The sequence below is a fragment of the Patella vulgata genome, chromosome 2, assembly GCF_932274485.2.
Source record: "Patella vulgata chromosome 2, xgPatVulg1.2, whole genome shotgun sequence".
Taxonomy (NCBI): domain Eukaryota; kingdom Metazoa; phylum Mollusca; class Gastropoda; family Patellidae; genus Patella; species Patella vulgata.
In genome coordinates, this window is record NC_065880.2 from 85,202,127 (window position 1) to 85,219,385 (window position 17,259).

The 17,259-nt window shown below is 35.5% G+C and overlaps 2 protein-coding genes across 3 annotated transcripts in view; one reads left to right on the top strand and one right to left on the bottom strand.

Annotated features, from left to right (window-relative positions):
- The window catches only part of LOC126812128 (uncharacterized), a 45,194-nt gene extending 34,669 nt beyond the window's left edge, over positions 1-10,525 (top strand). For both annotated transcript variants that reach the window (XM_050538384.2, XM_050538386.2), the window contains 3 exons: positions 5,729-6,442; positions 7,272-7,453; positions 8,496-10,525. In XM_050538384.2, coding sequence (XP_050394341.1) covers positions 5,729-6,442; positions 7,272-7,453; positions 8,496-8,603 — 1,004 coding nt within the window. In that variant the 3' untranslated portion in view covers positions 8,604-10,525. The remainder of the gene's footprint in view (positions 1-5,728; positions 6,443-7,271; positions 7,454-8,495) is intronic.
- The window catches only part of LOC126812151 (L-xylulose reductase), a 68,593-nt gene extending 51,431 nt beyond the window's left edge, over positions 1-17,162 (bottom strand). The window contains exons 1-5 of the mRNA XM_050538420.2: positions 17,017-17,162; positions 15,806-15,903; positions 14,660-14,814; positions 12,994-13,036; positions 12,297-12,458 (exon numbers count right to left, since the gene is read on the bottom strand). Coding sequence (XP_050394377.1) covers positions 12,297-12,458; positions 12,994-13,036; positions 14,660-14,814; positions 15,806-15,903; positions 17,017-17,068 — 510 coding nt within the window. The 5' untranslated portion in view covers positions 17,069-17,162. The remainder of the gene's footprint in view (positions 1-12,296; positions 12,459-12,993; positions 13,037-14,659; positions 14,815-15,805; positions 15,904-17,016) is intronic.
- Positions 17,163-17,259: the final 97 nt, after the last annotated feature.

Below are 17,259 nucleotides of genomic sequence, written 5' to 3' on the forward strand. Positions count from 1 at the left end.
CAAATGTCGTACGTAATAAAAATAGGTGAACCTCGCTATTTTTCATATTTAATTCCCGTACGGTAATTAAATTTATCTCAGTAACATTCCTACAAACTCCTGCTTCGGCATCAAATTCACAATAGTATGCATTACGTGTCTTTGTTTATACGGCAGCAAATGAATGCAGAACTTCCGGAATAAGAATCGTTTTCTTTACGTCAACAAAATATTCAAATCCGCGCGTAATTAAAATAGGAACACCTCGCTATTTTTCATATTTAATTCCCGTGTGGTGTTCAAATTTTTGTCAGTAATATTCCTATAAAATTACGTGTTTTCGTAATACGATAGAAGGAAAGTTTGCCGATCCGTAACTATTTAATTTAGCTTCCTTCAGCGTATGGCGTACGTGACTCATAGCACATAGCTTCATCGTAAGCACTGCCTTGTAAGCGATTTTTGTTCGGCAATCGAGATCGCTTGAAAGTGCCACTGTTGATGAGAATTTCTATATGGAGCCTTAAAAGACGTAAAAAATATCGTAGCCAAAATGACTATCCATTGATTTGGGGTGTTATATACATGTACTCTAATGATATGTGACATCTAAGACTAGTTTATACATGCTGTGATTAAAATTCTAATCGCTCTTATTGGATTGATGAATAGCCCGACAAAGGAGAAGCAATGACATCTGTTTAAGATTAGATTGATGAATTGTCCGATAAAAGATTAAGCCAGTCAATCATGGCAGATTAAATAGTTAATCAAGGTGGGTGTATAGACAGTATAACACGATAAATACGTTAATCACTTAATTACCTAATCAATCCAGCCTATTATTAACGATAATCGGGTTGAGTGGTAGTTATACACTCAGTACAATATATTAATTTTGGAATTTTGAATATTATTCACCATATCTTGATGTCCGATTGCGCATATTCCCGGTCGGACAATTTTGGAAGTTCAGAAAATAGCGTCGGACATGTCCGGAATATACGGGCAAAATCCCATTACTGGTTCTGTGTAATGTCTGTTATAATTGTTATTACTGTATCTACATAAAGTTCTACAACTAACTGAACCAAGTGTTATGATCTATGATGAATAGCCAACAGTACTAAGAACCAAGCTGATTACAAATGAATGAAATTTTGCTTAACACTATCTAAGTTGCCATAATGAATTGTTATCATTAATTCTAAAATTGATAATAATCTCAATATAAATGTCTTCATGCAGAGTTGTTATAATAAATATTTCATTCCCCAGAATGAGATTATTTCTCAAAACCATTCAAAGAATTTAGAGACAAGAAATAAGCCATATTGATTTTATTTTAATTGTTTAACTATGACATTACATCAATATTAAATTAGCATTAATTAATGGCCTTAGAAATGAAATGGGGTTTAAAGACCTAATGTTCTGCTCCTATACTGGGCTAATGAAGACAGGCATATGCCATACAGTGTTCTATGAGACTAAATTTTGCCTGGGCAGCGGCACTATGACCTACTTTTATATCGAATTCCTACTGCCAAGAGATCTTTTACGTGCACACCAATGTGTACACAAAACATATTTTTCGTCCCATCCAAATGACTAGACAGCCGTCCTTGTCAGGCCCTGCGTCCTGCATTACTGACAAGGGGAAACCACAACAGAAAATCCTTATGAACATTCTAGGCCAATGCAGGGATCGAACAACCGACCTCCAGGCTAGCGAGCCAGTGTCTTACCCACTTAGCCACCCTGACGCCTTTTTTAATTAAAGAAAATATCAAATTTCCATTTAAAATGTAGTCAGATTGATCATCTAACATCTATTATGTAAGGGGGGGGTTGGATGGCTGAATGGTTAGCATGCGCGCGCTGTATCATAAAGTCTGTCATTGAGTCGACTGGCGTGGTTTCGAATCCCCGGTTGTACGTGACAAGGAGTAGGGTCGCCTGTCCAACCTCGTGGGTTTTTTCTCCGGGTCCTCTGGTTTCCTCCCACTGCTAAAGACCCCTACGCGCAAGCGAATTATTGAAATAAAATTAAACCATATGTTAGTCCAGAAATGACCTAGTTTGTGTCGAGTGGACGTTAAACCCCATTTCTCTCTCTCTCTCTATTATGTAAGAGTTTAATCTTCCTATTGCAGGACTTTATTTTGGCTTCAAATGTTATCTAAATTATTAATTAGACATTTATTAACAGTTTGTTAAAATTCATAAAAGGGTTCACTAGGAATACCCCCTCCCCTGGAAAAAAATGGCAGGCCAGATGAAACAGGCATTAAATAAGTTATTTCAAACACATCAATTTTGCACAATTTGAATGAATAGCTTAAACATACATTACGCAAGAGCTAAATCTGAGTATTGCAAGTGTTTCGTTGGGCCTGAAATGTTATATAAACTATTAATTAGACATTTATTAACATGAAATGGATAATCGAAACTATGTTATTTATATTACCGACTTTAGAAATGATGATTGAGCACTAATATCTTGGTCCAGAGTGGAATAATTTGACTGAAATTTTCAGCATATTCCCTTTTCATTATCTTGTTTTTAACTATTATAGTGAGAACAGCCAGCTCTTTATCTAATCTCCCATAATGTATCTTTAACTGAAACTTAAATTTTGACTTAACAAGTTATATAGCAAGTAAAAGGCAACTACTACTCTTGTACTAGTACCCTTATATAACGGTACTCAAATTATTATGGTAAATATTATCCTCCTACATATAAATGTACTTTTGTAGATTCTGGTGAAATCAATTCTAGTGACCCCTTGATTGCCTTATCTCATCCTGATGGTAATGATTAGGTTCTACATTCTACACTAATCAAACGGAAACCGGTCGCAGTGAAAGCCAAGTATTTCCTGAATGTAATTTCATTCACAGCTAGAGATCGAGGAATTGCTTGAGCTCTCAACCTCGGATTGAAATAAAGATCATAACATTTGGTAGAACGAAAGAAATGTTGATTTAAAGTTAACAACATTTCCTGCAAGAAATGTCAGCCTTGTTAAAGGAGGTGGACCACATGGATTTCAGTCAAAATCTATTTGTTAAGGCCAGCTCAATTTTTGTCAAGGTCACTGAGATGTAAATAAGGTTAGGGCACATGATTGTTGGCAAGATTGTAGGTTAGGGTTAGGGTTGGGATTAACGCTAGCCTTGTTTACATCTCATGACCTGTGACGAAAAAGTCATATTTCCTATTTTTGTACTATAAAAGAAAGCAAGAAAGTTTCAAAAATCTGAATTATTTTACCCTGACCCTGGCAATCAGAAACTGTAATATTTTCCAAAATCGGGTGGTAACTGTTTGACTTGTGCTAAGTTACCAACCTTGAAGAACTTGCATTATTCTGATGTGCCCAGATTTTTCAAAATACCTAATTCACTTGTCTATAAACAGCACAAAGAGAGAGAGAGAGAGAGAGAGAGAGAGAGAGAGAGAGAGTGTGTGTGTGTGTTGGTAGTGGGAAGAATTTGGAGAATCTGTAGAAAATGAATGAGTTTAGACAAACAACCCTACCCCTTGGAATCAAAACTAAGACACTTGACACAACGATAGACTGTATGATCTAAAGCGCAAGGGTGGATCCAGAGATAATGGATGAGGGGTGGAGGGGGGCACGAGAGGCGAGCGAAAACTAGAAGCTCAGATATGCCATTTCCAGTTATCTGAGACAAGAATCTGGTTCTAGAGTGCACCCGCTGGATCGCGGGGCGGGCAAGCGAACACATATGACAAATCGTCTGCCACTGTTGAACTAGTACCTGGTATTTTGAACTTTGTGCCAGACATGTTGAAAAAAAAAAATCCCACTGAAAAAAGACAAAATGACAGGCACCAGGGTGATTGCCTTGACAAAACCTGAATTTGTGCCTAACGATATCTACCTATGACATATGCCCTATTTCCGAGCTTGCTAAAAACTTAGTTTGTGTCCCCCAAAAGTTAAATTATGATTATTTGGACAGCGATCTTTCCAGAATAACTCAGCAACATTTTGAAATAAACTACCATCAGAAGTTACCAACCTTATTGCAATTCAAGAGTTTATTAAAACCACACCTGTTTAAAGAATACTATGAGACATAAAACTGTTATAGCACATAAACCATAATGTCATTAGACATTTTGTAGCCTTATGAGCATATACTTAGTGTATGGAGTTTAGCATGTTAAAAGTGTACTATTACTATTGCTAATTAGTATTAGTGTCAGTGCCTCTTTAAAATAAGAAACCATCAAAAGCTGCAGGTATAATGAGAAAAGTAAACATTAGGTTAACAACAGATGGTAAGAACTAGCAGTAAATAATTTTTATGGTTGTTGTTAGTCATAATAAACATAGTGAAAGATGATCACTTTATACATGATAGTTGATTTACCATTCATAATTTTACACTGACCCAGATTCACTCAAATAATTGACATAATTTAGAGGAGAACAAGCCAACAGTGAGGCTGATGTCCCTAGCCGAAATCCCAAAATAAATAGATGACACATATTAATTAATCGCACATTTATTTTTTTCAAAAGTATCAAGCAATCAAACTGATTATCAACAATACACTTATAAGTTGACATAATTTAGCAGTGTGATTAAAACACAGATCCTATTTCGTTTCGCTTTTTATAGTTCAAAATTTCATTTTACTTGTCTTGACTACACTAGGATCCGAAAGAGTTGTTATATTATTGGCGTTCTGGTTGAAGTGAGGGATAAGTCAATTGAAACGGTCTGTTACGACGAGTTCTTGGCGTGCGATGCACGCAACTGTTGGTAAACCACTACAGGGTCAAAAGCCACTTGTAAGACCCCTGACGTGATCTTCCACTACAACTGCTCAGACCTTCATGTAGTGTAGACCATCAAAAGTATAAAAGAACAAAACGAAATATAGATCTGTATTTTAATCAGATTGTTATTTTAGAGGAGAAAAATAATCTGTGAATGGTGTTCGGGAAAGGTTTCTCAGTCTACAAAATACGTACACCGTGATGGGGGCTCAAAGAAAACAGTTGGTCTGAGGGTCCAGATACCCATCCGGTCTCGACCAGATTTCACAGTAATATTCTGACTTCAATGAATAAAACTTCTTATTTACATATATTAAAATGTCTATTTACACATGTAGAAATACTAATTTATATTTTTCTTAAATTTTTAAAATACAGTAATTGTTTATTCATAGACTCGTTGTGTTTGTTTTAATGTGTTCAATTACTAAATGTTGTTACTTATTTTTTATTTGTATTTGACTACAGGAGCCACAGTGGCTCAGTGAGTACACCAGGAGCTAGAGTGACTCAATGAGTACTACAGGAGCTATAATGGCATATTGAGTACACTATGAGCTAGAGTGGCTCAGTGAGTACTACTGGTGCTACAGTGGCTTAGTGAGTACACTAGGAGTGACTCAGTGAATACACCAGGAACAACAGTGGCTCAGTGAGTACTACAGGAGCCACAGTGACCCAATGAGCACTACTGTGTGCACGTTGGTTGGATCATAAGGTCTGTCATTGACTCATCATTGAGTGAAATAGCATAGTTTTGATTCCCCATTTGTACGTGACAAGCAGAAGGGTCGTCTGTCCAACTTCAGTTTTTTTTTCGGAGTGTAAGCCCGAAATGACCTGGTTTGTGTCAAGTTGACGTTAAACCCCATTTCTCTCTCTCTTTGCTTTTGATATAAAATTTTCTATTTTTTCTTCTTCAGGCTGTTACCTCATCATATTATTTTTCTGCTTATACAACGTCTGGTTAATCCATTCTACTATATCCAGGACATCAAGTCCATCCGATCAAGGAATTGTTAGAATACTAGATCTACATGCTTCTTCTATTGGACGCCGAAGACTATCGTTAGTGAAAGAATACCTAGCAAACTTGCCATCGTATTTTCAGCTACATGACTTGAGGTCAAAGGTCAATGATGCAGGATTTAACTGCACTGTTTCCAAAACGGCTCCAAGATTTCCCGTATGTGTTTACGAACCCGAAGCTGATCAGTACATATCCGGTGCTTTGTTGTCGGGAGGTGTTTGGGAGCCATACCTGACTAAAGTTTTTCAAATTGCGTTAACGAAACATCCAAATGCTGTGGTCATAGATATTGGCGCCAATATTGGATATTTTAGTTTACTCGCTGCTAAAATGGGACATAATGTAATCGCCGTGGAACCTGTGGCAGAAAATGTTAGAAGATTCCACAAAGGGGTTCAGTTGAATAATTTTCAAGATAGCGTTAATTTGTTAAAAAATGCGATGTCCAATCGGCATCAGAACGTTTCTCTGTCTGTAAATAAATCTAATCAAGGTGGTATAAAAGTTATAGAAAATGTACAAGAAGGGGAGACAATTCCCACTATAACTCTGGATGATCTCCTGTTTGTGATGACGCCAAATGAAGCTATTATAAAGATTGACATTGGTACGTTGGCTTTGTATTCTATCTGATTAAAACGCAGATCTTAATTTGTTTCATTTTTTATAGTTTAAAGTCTTTTTACTTGTCTTGTCTACATTAGGATCTTGGAAGAGTTGTTATATTACCAGCAATCTGGTTGAAGTGAGGGATTAGCCAATGAAACGGTCCGTTACGGCAAGTTCTTGGTGTGCGTTGCACAAAACTGTGGATAAACCACTAGAAATGTGACACAAACTAGGTCATTTTGGGACTAACACATGGTTCAATTTCATTTCAACAAATGCGCTTGCTCGTATGGGTCTTTAGCAGTGGGAGGAAACCGGAGAACCTGGAGAAAACCCACATGGTTTGACAGGCTACCCTGCTCCTTGTCACGTTCAAGTGAGGAATCAAAAACCATGCCACTTGACTCAATCGGTGACCTTGTGATTTCACCCTGCACGCATTAAACCACTAGACCATCTAACCCCCGTGAACTATCTTGACCAACATAAGGTTTAAACATGGGAACTCCTTAATGCTAGGTTCCCACTGTCATGTGATGCATTACGATAGGATTCTCCCTATTTAGCCCTTGATCTGGTACGTTCAGATACGTTTCGATACAATCAACAAGATTGCTACGACAGACCTCAATATATTATAAGACCTGATAGGATCACCATGATTAATCCACGATTTCAATCGTACCACAAATCGTGATAGCGGGAAGATAGCATTACCACAATGACTTCACTAAAACGTTGTTAGGAGCCATGCATATCCCTGTCTAACCCATGCTTTGATGGTGGAAATTTGTAATTTAATTTATCATATAAATTGTCTCTTTCAGAGGGTTATGAATGTAAAGCTCTGAGTGTATCGAAACAATTCTTTAACACGATTCACGTACCCTATATATTCATGGAATGGCAGCAGATGTTTAAAAATAGACATCAAGCGTCACCATGTCCTATCTCATCAATTCATCATCTGACAGATATGTTAGCTCGTAGAGGCTTTGTACCCCATGAAGTAAGTTAAAACTTTAGTCACATAAAGAATAATACAATCTATCAATCCATACAAATTTGTCTCATCATCCACTTGTTCACCCATCATCATCCAGTAATCAATTTCAATCCATCCCTTCATTCTTCCACAGACTTATCCATCTATCTCACCACATCCATTAGCTCTTCATCCATCATTCATCCCTTGATCTTCATCCATCAATTCCTATATCCATCCATCAATCCCTTTATCCATCCATCAATCCCTATATCCATCCATCAATCCCTTTATTCATACATCCATATATTCATTAATTTCTTTATCCATTCATCCATCCATAAATTTCCATTAACTAGGTATTACCAAAATTGAGTTAATGTGAATAATAAACTATAGTATATTAACTAGGTACATACTGGTATTAAGTTAAATATGAATAATAAACTATAGTATATTAACTAGGTACATACTGGTATTAAGTTAAATATGAATAATAAACTATAGTATATTAACTAGGTACATACTGGTATTAAGTTAAATATGAATAATAAACTATATTATATTAACTAGGTACATACTGGTATTAAGTTAAATATGAATAATAAACTATAGTATATTAACTAGGTACATACTGGTATTAAGTTAAATATGAATAATAAACTATAGTATATTAACTAGGTACATACTGGTATTAAGTTAAATATGAATAATAAACTATAGTATATTAACTAGGTACATACTGGTATTAAGTTAAATATGAATAATAAACTATAGTATATTAACTAGGTACATACTGGTATTAAGTTAAATATGAATAATAAACTATAGTATATTAACTAGGTACATACTGGTATTAAGTTAAATATGAATAATAAACTATAGTATATTAACTAGGTACATACTGGTATTAAGTTAAATATGAATAATAAACTATATTATATTAACTAGGTACATACTGGTATTAAGTTAAATATGAATAATAAACTATAGTATATTAACTAGGTACATACTGTTTTTGAGTTACATATGAATAATAAACTATGTATTATTTTATATTAACTAGGTACATACTGGTATAGAGTTAAACGTAGAGAGAAGTACGACGATCTGGAGAGTTGGTGATATTTACTGGAGGCATAAATCCCACCCATTGTTAATACCTTCACTTTAACATAAACAGTGATGGTCTCAATTACAGACTAGACTGATACAAGTAATACAATCTGCAGGACTAGTGATATTAAATGGAGAAAAAAAAAGTCACAGTCATGCGCTTAATATATCAACTCTGAAGCTACGAAGAATTAACCCCTAACTTAATTTACAGTTATAAGTTTGCGAACGAATCACTGATATAGTGAAGACAAAAGTGATTCTCAGTGATACAATTGGGGGGGGGGGTAAAAAAAAAGGAAATGGGTCCTTGAAATAATCCGAAAGTTGTAATCGTCAAGCAATAAACTGACAAGACTGGATTGAAACTAATGAAGGGCTAATGTTTGAAATGTGTTTATGGATTAAACAACTTTAGTTTCTACAGAGTCTTGTCTGCTCTTTTCTTTGATTATTACCTCCCTTGGATTTTTTACATATATAAATAGAGAGATGGTGGGGAATCAGATGGTGTCCTTCATTAACTCATGCCTAGGCCCTGGGTTCACAAAGCATTCTCGGACTTTTGTTAAGAATTTACTCAAACTTGTTCGCCTTGTTTTATCTAAAATATTATAGCCCTTTATAATAATTTTGTTGTTTGAATGTATCAGATACATCAATAAGAAATTATGTGGAAAGTTTTGTGTTTCTGGATCAAAGATATTTCTCATAAACAGTGATTGAAAGTTGAGTAAATTCTCAACTTAAGCCTGAGAATACTTTGTAAACTCGGGGCCTGATTACCACCATAGGTTAATTAAGCAGACACTCGGTACAGTGTTCTGGGGAGTTGGTAAAATCTGTTGGAGACATTACTGACATATCTTTACTTTATAATCATATCTGGAAACTTAACAAGCCTGGAAATAAGGCATCTGTCACAGACAATGTCAGGCACAGATTCAGGCTTTGTCAGGCACTAAACCTCTGGTGCCTGTCATTTTGTCCGGCACTGATTTGTTTTTTTTATTGATATTATTAATACATGTCTGGCACTAACTTGAAAATTTCAGGTGCTATTTCATTAGTGCCTGACATTTTGTCAGGTACATCTAAAACCGTTATTTGCAGGCCTGGGAAACAAATTAACTTATCACAAAAGTATAATTGGTCCACAACAGCATTGTCCTTTAAGAAACTTGTTTAATACTGGTTTTCAAGAATGTTGAAATAGTAGTCATGGTGCCAAATGTGCAAAAATGTAATTCTAGTTTTCTTAAAAATGAAATTCCTTTTGTAAGTCTCCACATTAACTTACAAAACACTTTATACTAAATACAATGAAATTCTCTTTATCCATTTTTAAATGAACTTTACTGAGCTGGTCTCGGACAAATATCTTATATGTAAATAATTTGTAAATATGAATATAAACATTTCCTATAAATTCTTATTTCCCACGTATATTTCTATAACTGTAAAATAAAAACTACACTGATGAATACAGTAGACTAAAACTGGACTTGTATATATATCAGGGTGATTCTTGTAATTTCGAAAAGTTAAAGGGCTACCCTCCATTTATGTTGGAATTGATGAGAAAAAAAATGAAAAAAAAATATATAAAGAATAAAAAAGGTCGAACAAAATGTGACTTTTTGGCATTTTTTCATTGTTTTTATTTTTATGGAAAAAAATTACAAATGACAATAAATGTTGTTTCCTGGTTAATTAGAATGTAAACAAGACAAAAATAATATCTATGAAGCTACACGAGTGATTCCAGTGTTTTATACCGAGGTTTGAAAATTGGAGCAATCAAGATTTTTCAACTCTCTAGACTATCGAATGGCCGAGATTTAAATGGATTTGAACAGCAGAAAGAATTTAAAATTTAACAAAAAGATTTTAAAATTTAACAAAAAGTTTTTAAAATTTAACAAAATTTTTTAAAAATTTAACAAATTTTTTTTAAAATTTAACAAATTTTTTTAAAAATTTAACAAAATTTTTTTAAAATTTAACAAAAAAAATTTAAAATTGAACTAAATACATGGATAATCCACACTTAGTCTTGGTTGTCAAGTACGGTTGCTACAATAATAAACACCCAGAATAATGGATTTAAATGACATGTTTCAATATATTCATTTTTCATTATCTATTTTTGAAAATAGTTCAAAAATAGATAATGAAAAATGAATAATTTGAAAATTTCATTCAAATTACTTTATTGCGAGCGAAGATATTAGCCTTTGAAGGTTTGACAAGACGTGTGCAATAATTTCAAACACCGTACTGGTCGTTCGAAGCCAACTCTCTCGCTCCTCAATTTTTAGCTCAAATCAAAATATGGCTGAACTGTTGTAATCTATTTAATATCGGAGAAATCCTATGGTCTAGAGAGTTGATTATTGTCTGGACAAGTTAATTAATGTCTAATTAATAATTTAGATAACATTTCAGGCCTAAAGAAAGGCCTGCAATAGGCAGATTTAGCTCTTGCATAATGTATCTTTAATAAACAGTATTTGTATTGTACATTTCTTTATGTGTCACATGCCGTTTGTATTTATATAATATTATTTGCTAAGTTTCATGTGTATCTATGTGTTCAATGCAATGACCTATATGACAATGAATTTAAGTTTTTCTTTTTTAAATTGGTGAAACGCACAATGCAAATTTGTTTGTCTTTATATAAAGTCTGTATAATAAAATGGCTATTTGCAAATCTTGATTCTTTAAAAGCAGAAGCTTGGTGTGTGAGGTGGAGGTGGTGACACGCCAGCCAGAAGGTCTGGGAGTTCGATCTCAAAGTTGGTAGAGAAAGTCCCTCAGGATTTTCCAGTGTAGTTTCCCCCTTATCATTGGTGGCGGATTGATAGGGTGTAAAACCGAGGTCCCATGTACACGTTGGCATGTCTGTACCTCGGCAATTGTAATTTAATGAGGTTAATTGGTAACGCAGCTCTCTCGGCAAACTTTACCCTATAGTACTCTGCATAGCATATGCCCTTCTTCATTTGCCTAGTGAAATATGTGATCAGTCCAAACTGAACGGCAGTCGTTTACGCCTGCTTAGTCCATTCTATGCATTTTTTAATTATTATTTTGTCGTTTCTGCATCATCCATTAATAATTACTTCTGCATCGTCTTGTAGGGTGTTTTTCTTTGTTCATTACAAATGGCGCCCAAAACCACACAAAATACAAAATTCGTGTTCGGATTTTAAAATGTCTGAAATATTAGATAGTAGGATCCCATATTGAAAAATGTTAGTCCCAAAATGACCTAATTTGTGTCGAGTGGACGTTTAACCGCATTTCTCTCTCTCTCTTTGTTGTACCTAATCTTAATCGAATTTCAACAGCCAAGGGTTCTTTTCGTCGCATCCAAATGACTAACTGCCGTTCATTGCCAAACCATCCATCCTACTCCACTGACAAAAACACTGACCTGTAGAATGTCTAAAACAAATTGGCATACACCATGTAGTGTGCTATGAGGGAATTTTGCCCAGATAGTGGGGCTTGTTGTACCTAATCATCATCGAATTTCAACTGCCAAAGATTCTTTTCTTTGCATCCAAATGACTTATTGCTGTTCATTGCCAGGCACTCCGTCCTGCTCCATTGACAAGATCATTGACCAGTAAAATGTCGACAAACAAATTCTGGATGGAAAGATAAACTGACGAATGACTGACATAGGGAACAAGAAAATACATCTATATAAATAAAGGAATAAAAGATAATATTTCCATACCGTGGGACCCAATTCAAGAGCCATAACTTTTGTCATCATGTCCAGAGCACCTTTAGAAGCACAGTAGTTTGTATGTTCTTTAAGTGCTAATGTTGACGCGAGACTGGAGACATTGACGATGGCACCTCCTTTACCGGTTGCTAACATACCCTTAACGACCACCTGAAAAATAAAAGGTATCAAATTACTTGTAAGGAAGGCACAGATTTTTTCCGCTATGTTTGTATATTTTAGAGTTAAAACTCTCAAGTACAACTAAACATTTATTTATAGGCCAGTTTAGGAGAATAAATGTGCAAATATGTTTTTCATAAATTCTATCTTAAAATACATTTTATACCAGTAATTTGGGGAGAAACCTTCATTTCCGTGACAAAGAGAGAGAGAGAGAAATGGGGTTTAACATCCACTCGACATAAACTAGGTCATTTCGGGACTAACACGTGGTTCAATTTTATTTCAATAATTCGCTTGTGCGTAGGAGTCTTTAGCAGTGGGAGGAAACCGGAGGACCCGGAGAAAACCCACAAGATTGGACAGGCGACCCTACTCCATGTCACATACAACCAGGGATTTGAAACCACAGCAGTTGACTCAATGACAGACCTTATGATACAACGTGCACACGCTAACCATTTGGCCATCCAACCCCGCCCTTCTGTGACAAATCAAACCTTGTTAATTAAAAGTAACATACCTGAGATACATTAATAACAGCTTTAACATTTACATTCATGATACTGTAAAACACAAACACAGATGCTAGTTTCACATTTGATGGTCAAAGGGGGATAATCCATATTTACATTCATGATACAGTAAAATACAAACACAATTAAACAAACATTATGGGAGAATTGATAACGAGTTGGCAGTTCTCACTATAATAGTTAAAAACTAGATAATGTAAAGGCAATTTGCTGAAAATTTCATTCAAATTAATCCACTATGAACCAAGAACTAAACGATTGAAATTTCCGCCTGGTCTCGATCATCATTACTAATTAAAATATAAGTGTGAATTCATTGGGGATGTTTGACTGAACGAACCGGATTTGAATTCTGTCAAACCCCAAAATTAGTGACAATCAAGTGAAAATGGGATTTCAGGCTAGAACGCATGCGCTGACTGGATAAGAAAATATCTCGACCAACCATGACAGCTGAAACATATTCGTTAGGTTTAATTTTGTCACGTTTCTACTCTCACTGCCTCCGTTGTCGGGAGTGACAGAACTGTCACCTGAATCCTGTGTCACTCGATTGCAATTCAGTCAATTCAGAACGTTCTGGACTGATAATCGAGCATCCTCATAGTTTCAGATTTGATGTTCAAAGGGGGATAATCCATATTTAAAATTTGATTTCATTGACTTTAATGTTAATTATGGCCTCTTTGCCTGGCTCAAACCTTTCCTCAAATTTTCATTGGGCTGAATGCTTTTCATTACAGACAGAGCAACAAATGGCCATGTCTTTGTTCCAGATTTTGTATGAGGTTGCCCAATAAAATTTTTAGATATACAAACTTGAAGTAGCATATACTAAAATCATGTAACTATCCACGGTAACCAACCTGTTATCCTTGCGCCTCTAAATCATGAATATTTACCAAGACCTGGCAGAAAATGTTAATTTAAACCCTTTTCTTCCATTCTATACCAAAAAATCAAGCAGAGAGAGAGAGAGAGAGAGAGAGAGAGAGACTACAATTTTGGATATCTAGATGGTGAAATTTAATAGTGATCTGCCTTTATTTAAAGCAGCTTCCAATAAGGGGTAAACCATGGTGGCACAGCGAGTATGGCACTGATTCCCTAACAGGAGGTTCCAGGTTCGGTCCCAGTATTCACCAAGAGAGAGAGAGAGAGAAATGGGATTTAACGTCCACTCGACACAAACTAGGTCATTTTGGGACTAACATATCGTTTAATTTTATTTTAATAATTCGCTTGCGCGTAGGGGTCTTTAGCAGTGGGAGGAAACCGGAGGACCCGGAGAAAACCCACGGGTTGGACAGGCGACCCTACTCCTTGTCACATACAACCGGGGATTCGAAACCATGCCAGTTGACTCAATGACAGGCTTTATGATACAGTTAGGCTTCGTGCTCTCCTGACATTATCACCCTATCTTGCTTTAAGATGATTTTCTGAAAAAAAGGGGGGTAATTCCTGAACAAAATGTCGCTGAATGATCAATGTCATTAGGCTTCAAAGCAAATTTGATAAAAATCTATAAAAAACTGTATCCTCTATCATGTTTACAAACCAATTAGTGACAGACCGATAGACGGGTGACAACATAATATAAAAAGCTGCTGTAGATCTAAGAAAAGTAATGTAACAAAACTTTTAACTTACAAATCAAAATCTTCTGGTTTAACATCGATGAAAGAGCCAAGTCTGGATACACCAGCATTATTAACTAATAAGTCAATATTACCCAAACCTTCTATTGCTGATCTGGTAGCATCCCAGTCACTTAAATCTACTGTACATGTTTTTATATCTGGTACCTAAAATCAAAATCAGTAAATGAAACGAAATGAAATAAAACGGGGTTTAATGTCCTACTGTTCTGCTCTGACTGGGCTAATGAAGACGGGCATACCGTACGTCATACAGTGTGCTATGAGGGAAATTTTTTTCGGAAAGTGTTTATATGTGAACCGGTGTATATATATGAAACAGTGTATCCTAATCGTGCATTCTAAAATACCTGATACCTCTTCTAAGTTCTAATATATTTGTGAATTTCACGCAGTTCCAAATTTATGATGCAGGGTCAAAAAAACACTCAAAACAAATTCTTGGAGTGAGAATAATTCTAAATTTAAGTTTGGTGTTGATAACATGAGCAAACAAACATAATTTGGATTCTTTACAATCCAAAACAAATTGACAACTGATATCTGGAGACTAAAGGGAGGTAACTAAGTGAGAAAAGTTTCAGTGGATATGCCCCAAACCACCAAGGTGATATACAGTCCTGGTGTAAAGAAAGCTTTCTTTTTACATTGGCTAAATAAAAACAAGAAATTAATGGTTAAATGCCTAAGTCCTTAAACATACATTATGCAAGACCTAAATCTGCCTATTGCAGGTCTTTTTTTAGGCCTGAAATGTTATCTAAATTATTAATTAGACATTTATTAACAAAACAAGACCATAATCAACTCTCAATGGCATCGGATACTCAAGATTTTAACTAGATTAAAACAGTTTGTCATTTAAAAATTTAATTTAAAAATGGGAAAGCGAGGATAAGTCTCAAATATACCAGTGCCCTGGTTACAATACACAAACATCTTGTCAAAACAACAAACAATGATAACATGGCTAAGAAGGAAGTGCATGTAATTTGAATGAAAGTTTCTATATTTTCATTTTACATTATCTATTTTTGAGCTATTATAGTAAGAATGGTCAGCTCTTTATCTAAATCTTACATAATGTATTTTTAAGTTTCATGCAATTACTTAGCAATAAAACATATATCCAGTTTACCTCAGCTTTTAATGAGTCTAGATGAGTTTGGGAACTTCCTAGGGCAATTGTTTCTGCTCCACCTTTAGCTAGAGCAACACTGATAGCTCTACCAATACCTGTAATAATAGAAAAAATATGCTGTAAGGCAACTTTAAAACATTGAGTCAACTGGTGTGGTTTCGATTCAACGGTTGTACGTGACAAGGAGTAGGGTCGTCTGTCCAACCTCGTGGGTTTTCTCTGGATCCTCTGGTTTCCTCCCACTGTTCAAGCGAACTATTGAAATAAAATTGAACCAAAATTTAGTCCCGAAATGACCTAGGTTGTGTCAAGTGAATGTTAAACCCCATTTCTCTCTCTCTGTAAGGCAACAAAGCATTTGACCACAGCAAAAACGAATGGAATGAAATGGGCATATGCCATGCAGTGTACTATGAGACTATGACAGAAATTTTGCTTAGAAATTGACAGTTGTCGTCTATTCTTCATCGAATCCTAATTGCTAATTGTTTTTTATATTTGAGCAAACACATACACAGGACCTAGTTTGTTGTCTTATCAGAAGGATTCAACAATGTTCTAGACAGGCCCTCTGTCCAGCATCACTGACAATTAAGGGGAAACCAAGCTGAAAAATCCTGAGGAACTGTCTCTACCAACACATTCGGGATTGAACCCTGGACGCAAGTGTGAGTACTTCCCTTGCTTGCTGACAAACAGCAAAAAAAGAGGGGGTAGAGTTCACCCGTGCTACCAAACTATATATATAGAGAGAGAGGGGGTTTAACATCCACTCAACACAAACTAAGTCATTTCGGGCCTGATATATGGTTCAATCTTATTTCAATAATTTGCTTCCGCGTACAGGGCTTGACCAATGGGACGAAACAGGAGTATCAGGACAAAACCCAGACGACCCTATTCCTTGTCACGTACAAGTGGGGAATCAATTCATGCCATGGGTCAATGACAGACCTTGTAATTTTACGTGCATGTGTTAAACCACTAGACCTCCCCCCCCACATCCTTCTCCTAGATTAAGATGCAATATCTAGAGATGAAGGTCATTATATTGTTTAAGGGCATATTTTTATAGGTATGTGTGTCAATGTCAAGAGCTTCGCTGTCCTTGCATAGTAGTACATCTTTTTGTTTTCAATTTTGCAATATCGCTGTTTTGTTTTATGGCGGTATTGAAATTTAACAATCCTGTTTGGCGCATTTATTACCTCGACTGCCACCTGTAACAAGTGCCCGCTTTCCTTTGAAAGAAATTTCCATAGTTGTAGCAGTGAAATTGTCCGACTGAAAATTGACACCTTTTCTTTAGCTTCAGCAAACGGTATTAAAAGGGGCGTGGCGTTGTTTACGGAAGAAGAACTCTCGGTTATAAAAGATCAGTTTTACTCATGATATATCTTATCTCAATTTTTATTGGCTGATCTTTCACTTACAGCCAATCGTTAATGATA